The following is a 16,550-nucleotide window of genomic DNA, read 5'->3' on the forward strand; positions in this document are numbered from 1 at the left end:
AAACACCTTATCAATAACAACAGGAGCATCAGGAGGCCCCAAATAAACTAACTAAATTAAACTTAAGAGAAATAGTAAAAGAAATTAAAGGAACTTAATTTCAAAAAATATTAAAATTGAAGCATATAATTTAAATCCAAATACAAAAGACTGAATAATGACCTTGAGTTTGTTTCTCAGTCTATCCCTGGATTTTTCACCAATAGAGGGTGAAGAGACAAAAGTATCCATGACGTAGCTTCCACAAGGATCACAGAATAAGTCACGTAGCTCATTTGCAGGTAGTGACAGCATACTGTTTATCATCTAGAATAAGATGGGTTTGGCTAGAGACGAATCATAATTTCATTTTGAACAGAGCAACTGTAAACTTGAAAATTCCACAACCAAAACCCACAATGTTGAAAAATTTCTAGTAGCAAAGCCTGCCAGACGACATGCAGAAGGAAAAACGTACTGTATCCTATTTTTGAAGGTCAGAGAAAAATGGTTCCACCCTAGCATAAAACCCCTCAACCCTATTTGAAAAATTCCACCAAGATGTTTTAAAATATTGCAGTTAGACCAAATACAGTTGATTTACCAAAACAATAAGTTTGGAAATACTCGTTTAGAAAGAAAAGCCCCAATTCGTGTTTAAATCAAATCAATTCCTTTATCCATCTTCACACACATTTTGGTCTAATATCGATTTACTTACTCCACAAATATAACTTTCGTGGAACAATCTTTCTTTCAAATATTTGCCCTTCTTACTTAACGATAAACGATTTTATTATCAAACGCCTTACAGGGTCATTGCTACAGTTCTTGCTACATTAAAACATAAGACATTAAACATATAAAAATCACCTCCGCAGCCATCGCCATTTCAACTTAGAGGATGATTCGAAATATCCCAGAGTCAAACTAAAACCTAAGATATTGAAATGTCCTACTATCTGTAAAAAAAAAACAAAAAACAAAAGAATAGTGAAATAAAGCAAATAAATATGTTCAATTATTGACAATTGAGTCCAGTATTAAAAATCTCGACGAGCAAGGTAACAAAACTACTTGGGTAATACAAATACCGAGCTGGGACCGGCTGAATATTTGGCACCGATTGAGCTACTTGTCGCGGGAGCCGTTGGCACGAAGGGAGATGCTCAAGAGGGAGTATGTCACGAAGCCATGGATTGGCCAAAATACCAATACCAAATTTAAAACACAATTCATCACGGCGTGTAGAAAGATTTGCAAGGGAAATTGTTTTGAAAGGGAGAAATAAGGGACTTTAGGAGATTTAGATACTACCAGAAGAGCTCGGTATTGGATCTTTTCCAGGCGGTCCTTCTGGTCCAAATTCAGTACGTAATGCCAAACGGGACAAGCATATTCTAACAGCAGTCTGACAAATGTAAGAAAAATACAATGACGAGCAAGGATTTTTAAAGAAACGATTCCCAGGTTTGCCCGTTTGATCTTCTCTTGTGTCTGTTTTTCCAACTTAAGGTCATGTGTGAGAGATATCCTTAAGAGTTTGATATCCATGATGCTGCAACCTGAAACATTATGTAGACCAAGGGATGGGTTGTCCCTCAGGAAAGAAAAAGTTATTACGAGCGTTTCTTGACAATTAACGATCATTTTGCCCTCATCAGCTTGGCGTGATAAAGTCGCCGTTACTTTGCCTGCCTCGCTTGAAACAATCTTTTCATCCAGCTCCAGTACGCGTAAATCATAAACGAACTTAAAGTGTTCCGACCCACCATTTACTAACTCATTTACCATAACCAAAAGAAGTAGAGGGCGTAAAATGGTTTCCTGGGGAACTCCAGAGTAGATTGGCTGTGGATTACAATAGCCTGAATTATGTTTTTTTTTTATTTCTACCTCAAAGAAAATTTGAAACTATTGTTACTAAATATGCATCAACATTAAAAACTTACCAATAGGTTGCGGATAGGGGTTCTATGGCAGACCAATTCGAATGCTTTCTTTAGGTCAATCGCCAAGAGGTTGACCTGGCGTTCCGGTTCATCTAGATGCTTTAAAATTTATCAAGCAAGCTAATTAAGTAATGGCTTGCCGAACTCTTGGGAATACTACCAAATTGCTGAGGGTCATCTTTTATGCAGAATAAAGGTTTATAGCCACCCAGCGATGAAACTTACATAGATTTTACTAAAATAGTTGTCGTCGCTATAGGCCACATACCAGTAAAATTACAGGGGCCTCCTCTCCTGGGGACAGGGGTTATGAATCCCTTCTTCCAATTTTGTAGATACTGGCCAGACATTGCAATCTTGTTGAATATTAAAGTTAAAGGAGCACTCAAAAATTCAGGAAAAGCCTTAAAGAGGTCAATAGGAATATTGAATGGTGTAATACTCCTCCTCTTCAGTTTCATCAGTTTGACACAAACTTGGGATTCTGTGATAATTGGGAAATCCATAGAATCTGGAGACAGATGCAGAGAATCCCCCGGGTCTAGTGTGAATAATCGCTGCCAGGTGGGTGTTTAGGAGATCTGCAGTTCCTTTGTCCGGCTCGTCATAGCCGAAATCCAGTCCATTCTCCATTTTACCTGTCATTTGCCTTACCCTTTTGTACTACTGTCCGGGCTTAGAATCAAATAAGTGAGATACTTCCTTTTGATAGTAAACTGGCTCTGCTTGGCGGGTCATTCGTCTAATTTCATTCTTCAGGATAGTCCCTTCTTTATGTTTTTTTTTTCTGAAAAGTTGTCTGATTTTCCTGCTTAGTGCTTTGATTTCTTTTGTAACGTATGGACGATCTGCTGAAAAATGTTTGTTAACTTTTTCAGGAAAATAGAAATGGTACTTGCCGAGAAGTTTTCTTGAAAAGTAGAGGTCATTTAATCAGCATTAGCCGCAGAAATTATACCGTCCCATTTTTCAGTCGTGAGAACGGGGGAAAAGACTATTTTTACTAACGGGAAAAGAATATCCCACTCGAACCCAGTGCGTTGAGATTCAGATTTAGAGTCTGGAAATTTCCAAATACTACTGACAAACGTAAATAGCGGAGTTTATATGATGTTTTTTTTTTTATGATTCACAGATCGAATCATAAACCAGTTTGCTAACCTAAAGTCCATAAAGTAAGTTTGTCAGTAGTGAAAGGTTCAGGAAGTACCTACAAAGTACTAAAGAAAATCTCAGCTAATTCTTAGTTAGATCATTTGGATCTTGATTTACAAAAAACTCATGGCTTTTAAATGAACAGGGAAGTCTTTCGTCTGAATCTTTTACTTCTGAATCTCTTATTTTTTTACGATAAAGTATATGAAGGAATAAACAAAGATAGACTTGCAATTTTGAAACTAAATTATCGAAAAAAAAAGGTTTTGAAACAAAATTACAAAACAAATATGTATCCCACGTTGTAGTAGGTTGTATTTTATTTTTCCGCTAAGATCTTTATATTTCCGTTCTTTACGCTTGGCTTAATTCTTATCCCGTTTGACTGGAATATGGTTGTCCTCATGAAACAAGAAAGTACATGCATCACCATTGGCTATTTCCTTGAGGAGAGAGGAAGAGAAAAGGTCATCGGGAGAGAGAAAATTTTTAGATAGCTATTTTCAGTGTTTCCTTTCTTGAGCACAGGAAAGCTGGATCGTGCTTAAGAGGGAAGGAGGATCTAGGCTAGGTCTCTAACAAAAATTAACTTTTAATTTATATTTAACTTAGTTTAAACTTAATCAATCAAGTTACCTTAACTTAAACACACTTCGAATCAATTTAACTTAGATTAATCAATTACAATATCTTTCATAAAATTTACCTGTTTTTGTTGTTTCGATTGTTACAAATTACTCCTGTCCCCTTCTCCCGAAACAAACAACTTCTAAAGTTGCTTGTTCCGCTCTACAAGAAACAGAAAGACGGAAAAGTGTTTTAAAATGGGTTATGCCCTAGGATAGGTTTTTTTGTCTATCCATCTCGAGAATTTTCCATTGATTCTTACAAATTACACGCTTTTGCAAGTTTGGAAATTAATGCTTGTTTTCATGATAGAGGCATGCATGGGAAGCAAGCAGTGGGCAATCGTCCTCCAAATTTTTTTTTTCCTTACCCCCTAGATTTTGAAAAGTACACTTCTCATTAATTACATACTTCTGCTGTGTAGGCAAATTTGAAGAATTAGAAATGTCTGATTTCTCAGCAATTAATTTCTAAGCTTAGGATGTAAAGTACCTTTTGACCTTGAACATTTCCGCTACATGGGTGCAGCAGTTGCCCTTCCTTTTATAAGAAGTTTCTTAGATCATATAAATCTCTATTCATGAGTGTTTGTATCATTTAGTATCCATAAGTATGCATTCTTTTTATGCATTCCTTTTAGTATGCATTCTTAGTATGCATTCTTTTTTCTGATCATCTCGAGAATTTAAAAATCTTCCATTATTTCTTACAAACTACATGCTTTTGCAAGTTTGGAAAAATAATGCTTGTTTTCATAACAGAGGCATGGATGAGAGGCAAGCAGGGGTCAACCCTCCTCCTAGATTTTTTTTTCCTTACCCCCTAGATTTTGAAAAGTACGCTTCTCATTAATTATCTACTTCTGCTACGTAGGCAAATTTAAAGAATTACAAATGTCTGATTTCTCAGTATTTCTAAGCCAATACATGGATGCAGCAACTGTACTTCCTTTCATAAGACATTGCTTGGAGCATTTAAATATCTCTTCTTAAGTATTTGTATCATTTAGTAAGCATAAGCGTTATTCTCTTACCTTTATAGGTTTATTGAGCCTTAATAATGTTTGTACCGTTTGAGATCCAGCGTAAGACCGTAATTTTAAGACTGCATAAGACTGCATAATTTTATGTTTATGCATGAGCGTTATTCTCTTACCTTTATAGGTTTATTGAACCTTGATAACGTTTGTACCATTTGAGAACCAGCGTAAGACCATATTTTAAGACTGCATAAGACAGCGTAAGACTGCATAATTTTATGTTTATGCATAAACATTATTCTCTTACCTTTATAGGTTTATTGAACCTTAATAATGTTTGTACCATTTGAGAACCAGCGTAAGTAATCTTGTTTGAACCCTTGCTGAACTTCGACGCTTGTATTCTCAAAACAGACTGTATTAAACATGGATTATTCCCTTCGGGGTCTGTACATGACGAGAATTCTAGTAATTTCTAGAATAAAGAGACATATTAACTAGTTATTCTCAAAACGGATTGTATTAGATATGATTATTGCCTTCTGGGTCTGTACATGACGAGATTTCTATTAAATTCTGAATAAAGAAACATATTAACTAATTATTAAAAAAAAACAAATCAATCTTAAATATATGCTTTATCTAAATTACAGTCAAGTCGGGGCAATAAATAAAAGCAAGAAAAAGGGCTAGAATAACGAAGATCGAAAGCCAAAGTGATCAACAAAAAACAAACAAATAGATACTAAATAAAAAAGACTAAGAAATTGGACTTTCATAAAAGTAATATATCACACATATTCCACTTATATAATCAACAAGGCACACACAGCGGAAAATAAAAAAAAGTAAAAAAAAACGTAGACACAAAGAATACAGCAGACTTGCAAATAATTTTGAACTATAAAAGTTTTACACAATGGATGAGAAGCGACGAAACAAAAAAAAAACTAGATTTTCAAGATTTGACTGTAAATAAAAACGCAGAGAACCTATTAAAATAACAAACATAGATTCTAGTAGATCTTTATTTGCACAAAGTTTTTGTAACAGGTCTTTGTAGTACTAGTCTTAGTATCGATCTTAATAACTGTGATGACTTAGCTCTTGATTCCAATTAACAGCTCTTTTAACTATACTTCATTTGATGTTCCAAGGAGTACTTTACGATGTCAAGGGATTAAATTTGTTGGACAGCGTTGCCATGTTTTGTTCTTACTTAGTAGAAAATATCATGGACAAACCAAGAAGTTCGTCTTCTTTTGTTTTCTATAATCTTTCAAGCCTGTCCAACAAGAAAAAGAAACCAAACAAGAAGATAAGGACGACGAAGATTTGATATGTCCACCGTCCTAGAGTATGACAGACATACTTCCAATATATCTTGGAGACATAATTCCAATACATTCTTAGCCAGTCAATTATTATGGGTAATCATTACACAGCTGAAGTTCAAGCCAGTTTCCATTCTTGCTAAGCTATTTGAACAGCATTCCTTACATTTTAGCTTATCATAAATATTAGGATGTATTAATAACTTTTTTACTCCCCCCCCCTTCCCATGTCATGGAAGATGTATGTCTCTGGACCCAGCATAAAAATACTAAAAATTCAGTACAGTTAAAAAAAATAATAAGAAAAAGAATTCAGCTTACGCTTAGAAAATTTCCTTGCTTAGTAACCAATTTTTGGGACGCCTTGGCAATTGCAAGCATTATCCCCCCTTCACCTTCGGTAAAAAAACGTTTGAAGTTGGGCTCTAGTTCTTCGTAAATTTCGGAAAACTGGAAAAAGGAAAAAGAGGATTGGTAATTAAACAAAATAAACATGTCAATTAAAAAAAAAAAGTTAAAAAGAGAATAAAACACTCTCAGCATTTCAAGGCATAAAAACCTAACACTGTCTACTTAAAAAAAAATTGCATTTCAATATGGTAATCATTTTGGACATACTTTAGATTTTTCAACAAATATTTTAGATCTTTGTCGGATATATGTTTAGATTGAACACATTTACAACATAACTGAATAAAACCAAAAAAATGTCCTTCTATTCACAGTGCAATACATATTTCACAAAGTCAAAGAAAGACACAGCTAACGAAAACCAATAAACATACCGTCAAAATTTCCCAGAGGGGTGGGCTTCCAGTACCTCAAGCTCAGTGTTACCAACATTACTTTATGCAATATATAGAAAAATAGAGCGACATTAGATACCAACTACAATTTTTCAGACGATTCCGCATTTCAACAGATGAAGAAGACTTAAGTAGGACTAATGGGGGAGATAGTGAAACTGAGTAAGGCAATGAGAGCAATAGCACTAGTGAGAATGTTAATATGACATTGTCAAAGAAATATAGCAAGCAAATTCAGCGTAGCAGAGAACCTTGTTGTAGAAGTTTCAAGCTCCTATACAAAAATGTGGAATTTTGTATTTTTTCCAGAAGACAGATCGCGCATGGGTGTTTATTTATTTGTTTCCCCCCAGGGATGATCGTATCGATCCAGTGGTCCTACAATGTCGCAAGAGGGCTCATTCTAACGGAAATTAAAAGTTCTAGAGCCCTCTTTAAGGGACCAAAAAAATTAGAGGGCATCCAGGCCCCCTCCCACGCTCATTTTTCCCAAAGACTTCGGACCGAAATTCGGAGATATCCATTCTGTTTAGCATAGTCAAAAAACCTAATAATTATGTCTTTCGGTACGACCTAATCCCCCAGAGTCCCCGGAGGAGGGGCTACAAGTTACAAACTTTGACCATTGTTTACATAGAGAAGGGTTATTAGGAAGGTACAGACGTTTTCAGGGGGACTTTTTCGTGTTGAGGGGGAGGTGGGTCGGGGTTACGTGGGAGGATCTTTCCATGGAGGTATTTATCATGAGGGAAAAGAATTTCCATGAAGGGGCTGCAGGATTTTTTAGCATTATTTAAAAAAAAAAAAAAACAATGAGAAAATGAACAAAATATGATTCAGCTGGATGTAAGGAACAGTATTAAAACCTAAAAAACATAAATTATTACATAAATAAGGGGTTCATCTTCTTCACATTACCTCGCTCTTTACACCAAAGTATTTTTAGTAATTTCAGTATTTATTCTACGACTTTTGTGATTCAGGGGTCATTCTTAGAGAATCGGGACAAAATTCAAGCTTTAGTGTAAAGAGCAAGGTATTGACGAGGGGGCGAACCCTCTCATATATGTAATACAAATATAAGAAATAGAAGTTCGTTATGTAAGTTACATTACTAATAAAAAAGTTCGGAAAAAAAAGTTCTAGATGCCTTTTCAAGTAACCAAAAATTGGAGGGCACTAGGCCTCCTCCCCCACCCCTTTCTTTTAAATCAAAATCGTCCGATAAAAACTATGAGAAAGCCATTTAGCCGATAAAAAATTAATATGCAAATTTTGTTTTAATTATTCATGTGCGGTGAGCCAAAATCAAAACATGCATTAATTCAAAAACGTTCAGAAATTAAATAAAAAAACAAGTTTTTTTTTAAAACTGTAAGTAAAGAGCGACATTAAAATTAAAACGAACAGAAATTATATCGTATATTAGAGGGGTTGTCCCCACCTCAGCGCCTCGCTCTTTACGCTAAAGTTTTTTTATTGTTTTAAAAGTAGAGTTGTGAGAAAGAGTCAGACTTTTGCGTAAAGAGCCAGGGTCTGAGGAGGGGACGACCCCTTTCATATACGGAATAATTTCTGTTCGTTTTAAGTTTTAACGTCGCTCCTGACTTGCAGTTAAAAAAAAAATTTTTTTTATATATTTAATCTACCGAAGGGTTACACCCATATGGCTCCAGACTCAGTGCATGGGTCCATAGAGTTCAAGCTTCGAAACAAATACGGTTTGGACTTTGGATGCCCGTGTGAATTTATTGAAAAAGCAATATGTATAACTAAACTGCAAGGAGGCACTTTGATGGATATTGACAAGTAGATTTCCATCAAATCTCCATCCCCGTTGAACAAATTTTCTCAAGTAAGATTTGACCGTGGTGAAACATCCATGTTGTACAATACCTCACTAGACAGCAAAGAGAATTCTTTAGATTTTGTGCTGAAAAAATGTAAAAAAGTGATCAAAGAGGGTAAAGAAACATCCTCTTGGGGAGAAGCTAAACCGAGGTAAAGGGGTCAAGCCTGATAAAAAAGATAAAATATTGGCGAAGCTTGTGCCTTTAATGCCAGAAAATCGCAGAATTTTTTAAAAGACATGCCATCTGGTACCCATTCCATTGACTTACTGAAGAGTGTTCTAATTATTCTATTTTTGTGATCTGAAAATGATTTTTCTCTTACTTCTTAAATAAATAACTGAATCCCTATATGTGTTCCAATGGTAAAAACGCGTATTTGCGGATATACGTGTTTTACCTGATGGGGTTCGTACAAGACTAATAAGTACGCCAATGGTAAAAACATACACATGACATTTTCACTTTTTATTTAAACCTTTTCACTTGAACAACTTTTCACTCGAATCCTATGTTTAGTGTTGTGCAACTGGCGGGAAAAGTGCCGCAAAACTTGAGAAACTTTGAAGACGGTTTCCGCAAAATAATGAAGTGTAAAATACACGCATTTATCTCATCAAAAAAAGCTATGATAGGAGTAGTACATAAAATTGAATCTAATACAATTGAAGCTAATAAGTTTGGAAAGTTTTTTTTACTTTATTGCTATGTAGCAATTTAAACAGATTGATTGGCATTGTCAAATTCCTTTTTACTCCAATGATACGATTACAAATCCAATTAAAACGCCTTACATAAAATGGATACTATCACAGTTCGAAATAGGCCGAAAGTGAACTATGACAAATACAAAAACCATGACTAGTTGTCAAATCGCCCTTTACTAGCTGTTAATGATCTAAGTTACAAATCAGCTATTGTCTTACAAAATTAGGCTCGTAAAAGTAAGAAGATGACGTTCCAATTCGTGGGCTGCGGCATAGTGAAATTTCAATGGGACATTGAAAAATGTTTTATCCAAAAATGACAGTCCTTAAAACCATATTTTTTCTTAAAACTACATTCACCCGCTGCTCCGCAACCTCAAAATAACTCTACGGCAAAACCATTGATCTATTTTCTAAAGTACTAGCTACAAACGGCAACATCAAAGGAAACCATCTACATTTGTGAAGCCTCTTTACATCAACATACTAGATCATAGATGGCCTTGTCAACAAAATCCCGTTTACTTAAAGGCTTTTTCCGCCATCCGATGAACCAACTTACAAATGGCTTTCGTCTGACAAAATTAGACATTTAGAAGGAAGAAGATGACGTCCAACTTCCTGGGCAGCGGGATAGGAAAATTTTAATGGGAGAGTTGAAAAAACCCTCTTCTAAAAATAACAGTCCTTATGATTTGTAATTTGGTTCATTGACAAATGACGATTTTCTGTTACTTCTTGAAGAAAAAGTGTTTGCTAACAAAACTTGTTGACAATTTTTTCTTAGAAGCATATTAATTGAAAAAGAAATTCGAAAAAAATAAGAGCTCGTAAGATAAACTTAGGCTAGTCACCTGGGCTAGCCTGTGTCAGAAGATGTTTGTACTAAACAAACCAAAGTATTCACTAACTAAAAAATACTACAAGTAAAGCTCCTTTCAAATGTTTTAAGCAGTGGTTACCAGACTCTCAAGTGACTGAGCAGCCTTAAGTCTCATAAGCATCATTGTTAGCTACACAACAAAGCAGAAAAAAACACATGTTTCTGTCTTTGCTGGAGCTCGCCATTACTAGAACAACAGAGTCAGTTGAAAGTAAATCCAAAAGTATTTAAATATGTTTAAAGTTTTTAGACAAATAGGACGTTTCTGGGTATTGATCTTGCTTTACCGATTGGTAGCACCCAAGAAAAAGCAAGGTTAGTTTTGATACATTTTCCCATAGGAAAACGAAAAAGGTAGCATAATTTCTCTGTAAGCTAGTTAATTCGAACTGGCTTTGGGTTAAAAAATACGCTTTGATTTACCACACCAAGGCATTCGTTTTATGAAAGCTGAACCAGAGCAACGAGTATTAGCAAACTGTACATTTTACTAATGAAAAGAAAGAGGTAGCAAGACCTATTTCTAATTTTGATTAAACCTCTTTCTAAAAGAAAACGCTTTGATTCGCCTGACCCAAGGCCTTAATAAATATGAAAGCTGAACAAGAGCAACGAGCATTAGCAAATTGTACATTTTACAAAAGAAAAGAAAAAGGTAGCAAGACCTCTTTCTAATTTTGATTAAACCTCTTTCTAAAAGAAAACGCTTTGATTTGCCTGACCCAAGGCCTTAATAAATATGAAAGCTGAACAAGAGCAACGAGCATTAGCAAATTGTACATTTTACAAAAGAAAAGAAAGAGGTAGCAAGACCTCTTTCTAATTTTGATCAAACCTCTTTCTAAAAGAAAACGCTTTGATTTGCCTGACCCAAGGCCTTAATATATATGAAAGCTGAACAAGAGCAACGAGCATTAGCAAATTGTACATTTTACAAAAGAAAAGAAAGAGGTAGCAAGACGTCTTTCTAATTTTGATTAAACCTCTTTCTAAAAGAAAACGCTTTGATTTGCCTGACCCAAGACCTTAATAAATATGAAAGCTGAACAAGAGCAACGAGCATTAGCAAATTGTACATTTTACGAAAGAAAAGAAAGAGGTAGCAAGACCTCTTTCTAATTTTGATTAAACCTCTTTCTAAAAGAAAACGCTTTGATTTGCTTGACCCAAGGCCTTAATAAATATGAAAGCTGAACAAGAGCAACGAGTAAAACAGTTCAAAAGAGGGATGAAACCTTTTTATTGACAGTGAACAGATACAAAATTTAACTGGATATTTCGAATACATATACAGTGTTCATCATCAGCAGTAAAACACTGAACACTGATGATGAACACTGTATATGTGTTCGAAATATCCAGTTAAATTTTGTATCTGTTCACTGTCAATAAAAAGGTTTCATCCCTATTTTGAACTGTTTTACTTTCGTCATGGAAAGGCAGTGTGGTCTTCGAAGTTATCTAAGAGCAACGAGTATTAGCAAACTGTATATTTTACTAATGAAAAGAAAGAGGTAAACATCTAATAAATATGAAAGCTGAACAAGAGCAACGAGAATTAGCAAACTGTACATTTTACTAATGAAAAGAAAGAGGTAGCAAGAAAGTACAGGGAAGGGAAAAAATATATTATGCCGCTATATTGATGAAATGTTTTAAGCCATATTATATTTTCTTTTGTAACAAAAATCTTTGATATCAACTACAAAAGAAAATCAGTTCACATACCTTTTCTTTATCCTTGCATCCTCCTATTAAAGAAATAACTGCAAATTTAGATTCAGTTTCGCAAAGATCTACAAGCCTCCCTTTGAAAAGCTTTTCATAGGCCTTATCATAAAACGTGGACGAGCCAACCGACAACGCCACCTCCAATGTCCTTTGAGCACAATTATCTTGAAATACATAAGGTAGCGTGTTTTCTGTTCCTTCTTCCTGTGAAAAACATTTAGAATACAGCAAGTCTAACAATGGAGGTAATAGCTTCCCTAGACTTCCGTTAAGAACCAGGATTAGAGTTTGTAGAGTGGCTGCAGAAGCTTCGTTGTAAGCCAAGTCTAGAGAAAAAGGATGAGGATAAAAGGAGTGTAAGACAGTAATAAGGAGTTGAAGGATTAGGGAAAAAATTTATCGAATATAAAATAAACTTTATTTTAATATGCTCTATATAAAAGATTTTTTACAGAAAAAGTTTTACAGAAGAATTTTACAGAAAACTTTACAACAGGATTTAAATGAAATATGTATCACGAAAGTATTTACAAAAGAAAAAGGTTTTCATTAATCTACTAAGGCAGTTGCATTATTATACTTTTATTTGCCTCGTAAATACAAAAACTGAGGAGTATTAACAAATATAAAAGAAATTCTAATCATATCAATACAAAATAGCAGCCTCAAAATAGCAAATACGGAAAAATCAATTAAAAACAATTGCACATGCGACTTTTAAATTATTGCAAATAAAGGAAATAGATTTGTGTCACGTAAATGATTTTTAGACTTTTTTGCAAGAAGATCACACTTAATCTTTACTATTTCAAGCGGGTCTTTAATTCTATTTATACTTTTCAAGGATGTATTACAAGTGCTTAGAGGGAAACAAAGGGAAATCAAAATATTTGAAATTTGCCACTTTAATTTGAGAATAAAAAGAAGCAAAAAAACTTGTTCAAATTGAAGGAGACATTTAGTTATTATTATTTTTTTTCTACATCAAATCATGTTTGAATTTATTTGAATCAATAAATGACTTGCACCTATCTAAGACAAATAGGTTTCTATAACTCTGAGCTTTGATGAGAGGGGGCCATCACAGGACATTTCCAGGGATATTAAGGAGTGAAGAACATACTATAGTCCTTTAATAAGCCAAGGTTTTTCAAACTTTCCTGAAGCAAGAAAATCCCTGGGCAATCTTGGGTATGGGGAGACATTTTCACTTTTTCCTGCAATTGTGTTCAGTTCAAACGTTTTCTATGTCGTATTTACATTTACATTCAACTAACATAAGCTAACACGATCATGTCTATATAGAAAAAAGTTAATGAAATTATGCTTAAATACTGCTATTATATAGGTATTAAATGATCATTAAATATAAATATTAAATAAATTAAGCATTAAATAATACTTAAAAGTGCAACATCAGAAATTCAAAGTACTAACTACTTCAAGGGCAAAACTAAACGTCAAGCAATAAAATCAATAATTGAAACGGAATAAAACACATAACGAGCCAATTACGATATTTCCACTTTTCAGAATTTTCAACAGGGTGATATTATGTGAAATCAGAATTATTATGATTTTTCTGAAGCAACTGCAAGAAACCTGACACAACAATATGCTGTAAAACAACTTGTGCAGGTAAATCTGCACAAGCAGTCTCAAATTGTGCATGCTAAATTACCATATCCAAGAGGGGGGAGGGGGGAGGTAATGAGTATAAACACCACCGGGAAAAAATTGTCCCAATCATAACCCCCATCCCCCTCCCCGAACAAAAATGCTGGATACGCCTTTGAAGTTATAATTATATTATTGTTAGTGTTATCCAAATTGCGTAATTTGAAGCTCTTTCGTAGCTACACAAAGCTCTTTAGGTCTGAGGGAGTGGTCAGAGGCTTTTTCATGAGGGGGATAATGCACACGTCGTATAACAGAAAAACCAAATAGTTGTTCAAGATACAATATACGTTGTGCAGATCCTAGTGGTTAGTGCAGATCTTAGTGCAGAAACGAGTTTTTTTTTTGTTGCGAGCAGAAACGACATGAGATGCATGAAAGTCATTTTTTTTACAAAAAAATGTCTTTACGAGGGAGCTTTATGCCATTTTATTTAAGCTTACACCAGCAACTTGTCAAACATAGAAAAACTTTTTCAGCAAACCGCTCAAATTATTCAACAGTTCGTGGTAACGAACTGTAGTAAGGAGCGACCCGTCTCAATAGTAACCGAAACTCTAAAAAAAACAGAAATTTGTTTCTGTTTTTGCAATCAAAAGAATCGCATTTTAATACTAGTTTCGAATATACAAGTTTCATCAGGTATAGTCTTAACCATCAAAAGTTACGAGCCTGAAAAATATGCCTTATTTTAGAAAACAGGAGGAAACACCCCCTAAAAGGCATAGAATCTGAAAGAAAATCACACCACCTAATTCCACGTATCAGAAAACCCTACTGTAGAAGTTCGAAATGTGGAATTTTGTATTTTTCACCAAAAGACAGATCACGGATGCGCGTTCATTTATTTATCTTTTTTATTTGTTATTCCCAGGGATGATCGTATCGACCCAGTGGTCCTACGATGTCACGAGAGGGCTCATTCTAACGGAAATTAAAAATTCTACTGCCCCTTTTAAATGACCAAAAATTAGAGGGCACCTAGGCCCCCTCCCTCGCTAATTGTTTTCCCGAAGTCATCAGATGACAATTTTGACATTGCCACTTTGTTCAGCATAGTCGAAAAACCAAATAACTATGTCTTTGGGGACGACTTAATCCCCCACAGTCCCCGTGGGAGAGGCTGCAAGCTACAAACTTCGACCGTCGTTTACATAAAGTAATGTTTATTGGGAAGTGTACAGACGTTATCAGGGGGACTTTTTCACGGGGGGGGGGGGGGGTTCAGGGGAAGGAGGTTACGTAGGAGGGTCTTTCCATGGAGGAATTTATCATGAGGGAAGAAAATTTCCATGAAGGGCGTGTAGGATTTTCTAGCATTATTTAAACGAAAAAAAAAAGTTTTTTTCAACTGCAAGTTAGGAGCAGCATTAAAACTTGCAACGAACAGAAATTATTACGTATATAAGGGGGTTCGTCTCCTCAATACCTCGCTCTTTACGTAAAGTATTATTAGTAATTTCAACTATTTATTCTACGGCCTTTGTGATTCAGGGGTCATTCTTAAAGAATTGGGACAAAATTCAAGCTTTACCCTAAAGAGCGAGGTATTGACGAGGGGGCGAACCCCCTCATATACTTGATAACAATATACAAATATGGAAGTTCGTTACGTAAGTTAATTCGTAAGTTACGTACATTTATTACTAATAAAAACATTGTAAAAAAATAAAAAGTTCTAGTTGCCTTTTTAAATAACCAAAAATTGGAGGGCAACTATGCCTCCTCCCCCACCTTTATCAAAAACTATGAGAAAGCCATTTAGCCAAAAAAAAAGCCAAAAATCAAAACATGCATTAATTCATAAACGTTCAGAAATTAAATAAAAAACAAATTTTTTCAACTGAAAGTGAGGAGCGATATTAAAACGTACAAAAATTATTCCGTATACGAAAGGAGTTGTCCCCTCCTCGACGCCTCACTCTTTACGCTATTTTTTTATTGTTTTAAGCAGTAGAGTTGTGAGAAAGAGTCAAACTTTAGCGTAAAGAGCGAGGCGACGAGGAGGCGACAACCCCTTTCTTATACGGAATAATTTCCCTACTTTAAGGGAATTGGGGCTTCTTACTTTCAATTGAAAAAACTTGTTTTTTATTTATTAAATGGAAATTAAATCCTATAAAGCATTCTATCAGCCTGATAAAACCCTTCTCATCTTGATCAAACACTTCGTTGTAACGAACTGAAAGTAAAGAGCGACCCGGCTCAATAGTAACAGAAACTATAAAAACGGAATTTTGATACAAATAGATACATCAAAAGAATCGCATTTTTATGCTGATCTTAAATATATGTTTTTACCCATCAAAAGTTAGGATCTCGTGGGAGGATCTTTGAAGGGAAATTTTCATGAATTTTATTGATGTAATCTTATTTTAAAAACATTCAGAAATTAAATTTTACAAAAACAAGTTTTTTCAACTGAAAGTAAGGAATAACATTAAAACTTAAAACGAGCAGATATTATACCAATAACGTATATGAGGGTGTTCGGCACCTCGTCAATACCTCGTTCTTTACGCTAAAGTATTTTTAGTGATTTCAAAGGAGCTATTTATTCTAATTAAATGGCTTTTGGGATTCAGGGGACATTCTTCTTAAAAAATTGGAACCCGATTCGAACTTTAGCGCAAAGAGGGAGGTATTGACGAAAGGGGGAACCTCCTCATATTACGGATAAAGGGAGTTTCTTCCCTCGTCAGTACCTCTCTCTTTATGCTAAAGTTAGAGTTTTGTTAAATAATTGCCGATATAAACAATAGTTTGTTTGTGCTATTTTTTTTGGTCAATCTTAGCTTTTAATATTATCTTAAGCAGCTTCTTAACTATGATTTTTATGTGATAATAAACCAAAGATTTTGCATGTCTTC

General features: G+C 34.7%; 1 protein-coding gene and 1 pseudogene across 1 annotated transcript in view; both read right to left on the bottom strand.

Moving 5' to 3' along the window:
• Positions 1 to 84: 84 nt before the first annotated feature.
• LOC136028502 (nucleolar protein 9-like) overlaps positions 85 to 16,550 on the bottom strand; it is a 59,632-nt gene continuing 43,166 nt past the window's right edge. Inside the window, exons 2-5 of the mRNA XM_065706345.1 lie at positions 12,001 to 12,329; positions 6,348 to 6,476; positions 5,000 to 5,167; positions 85 to 306 (exon numbers count right to left, since the gene is read on the bottom strand). Of these exons, the coding sequence (XP_065562417.1) occupies positions 85 to 306; positions 5,000 to 5,167; positions 6,348 to 6,476; positions 12,001 to 12,329 (848 nt within the window). The remainder of the gene's footprint in view (positions 307 to 4,999; positions 5,168 to 6,347; positions 6,477 to 12,000; positions 12,330 to 16,550) is intronic.
• Positions 14,345 to 16,550, bottom strand: part of LOC136028439 (neuralized-like protein 2) — a 7,290-nt pseudogene continuing 5,084 nt past the window's right edge.

This window comes from Artemia franciscana, chromosome 6 (genome assembly GCF_032884065.1).
Source record: "Artemia franciscana chromosome 6, ASM3288406v1, whole genome shotgun sequence".
NCBI classification, from domain to species: domain Eukaryota; kingdom Metazoa; phylum Arthropoda; class Branchiopoda; order Anostraca; family Artemiidae; genus Artemia; species Artemia franciscana.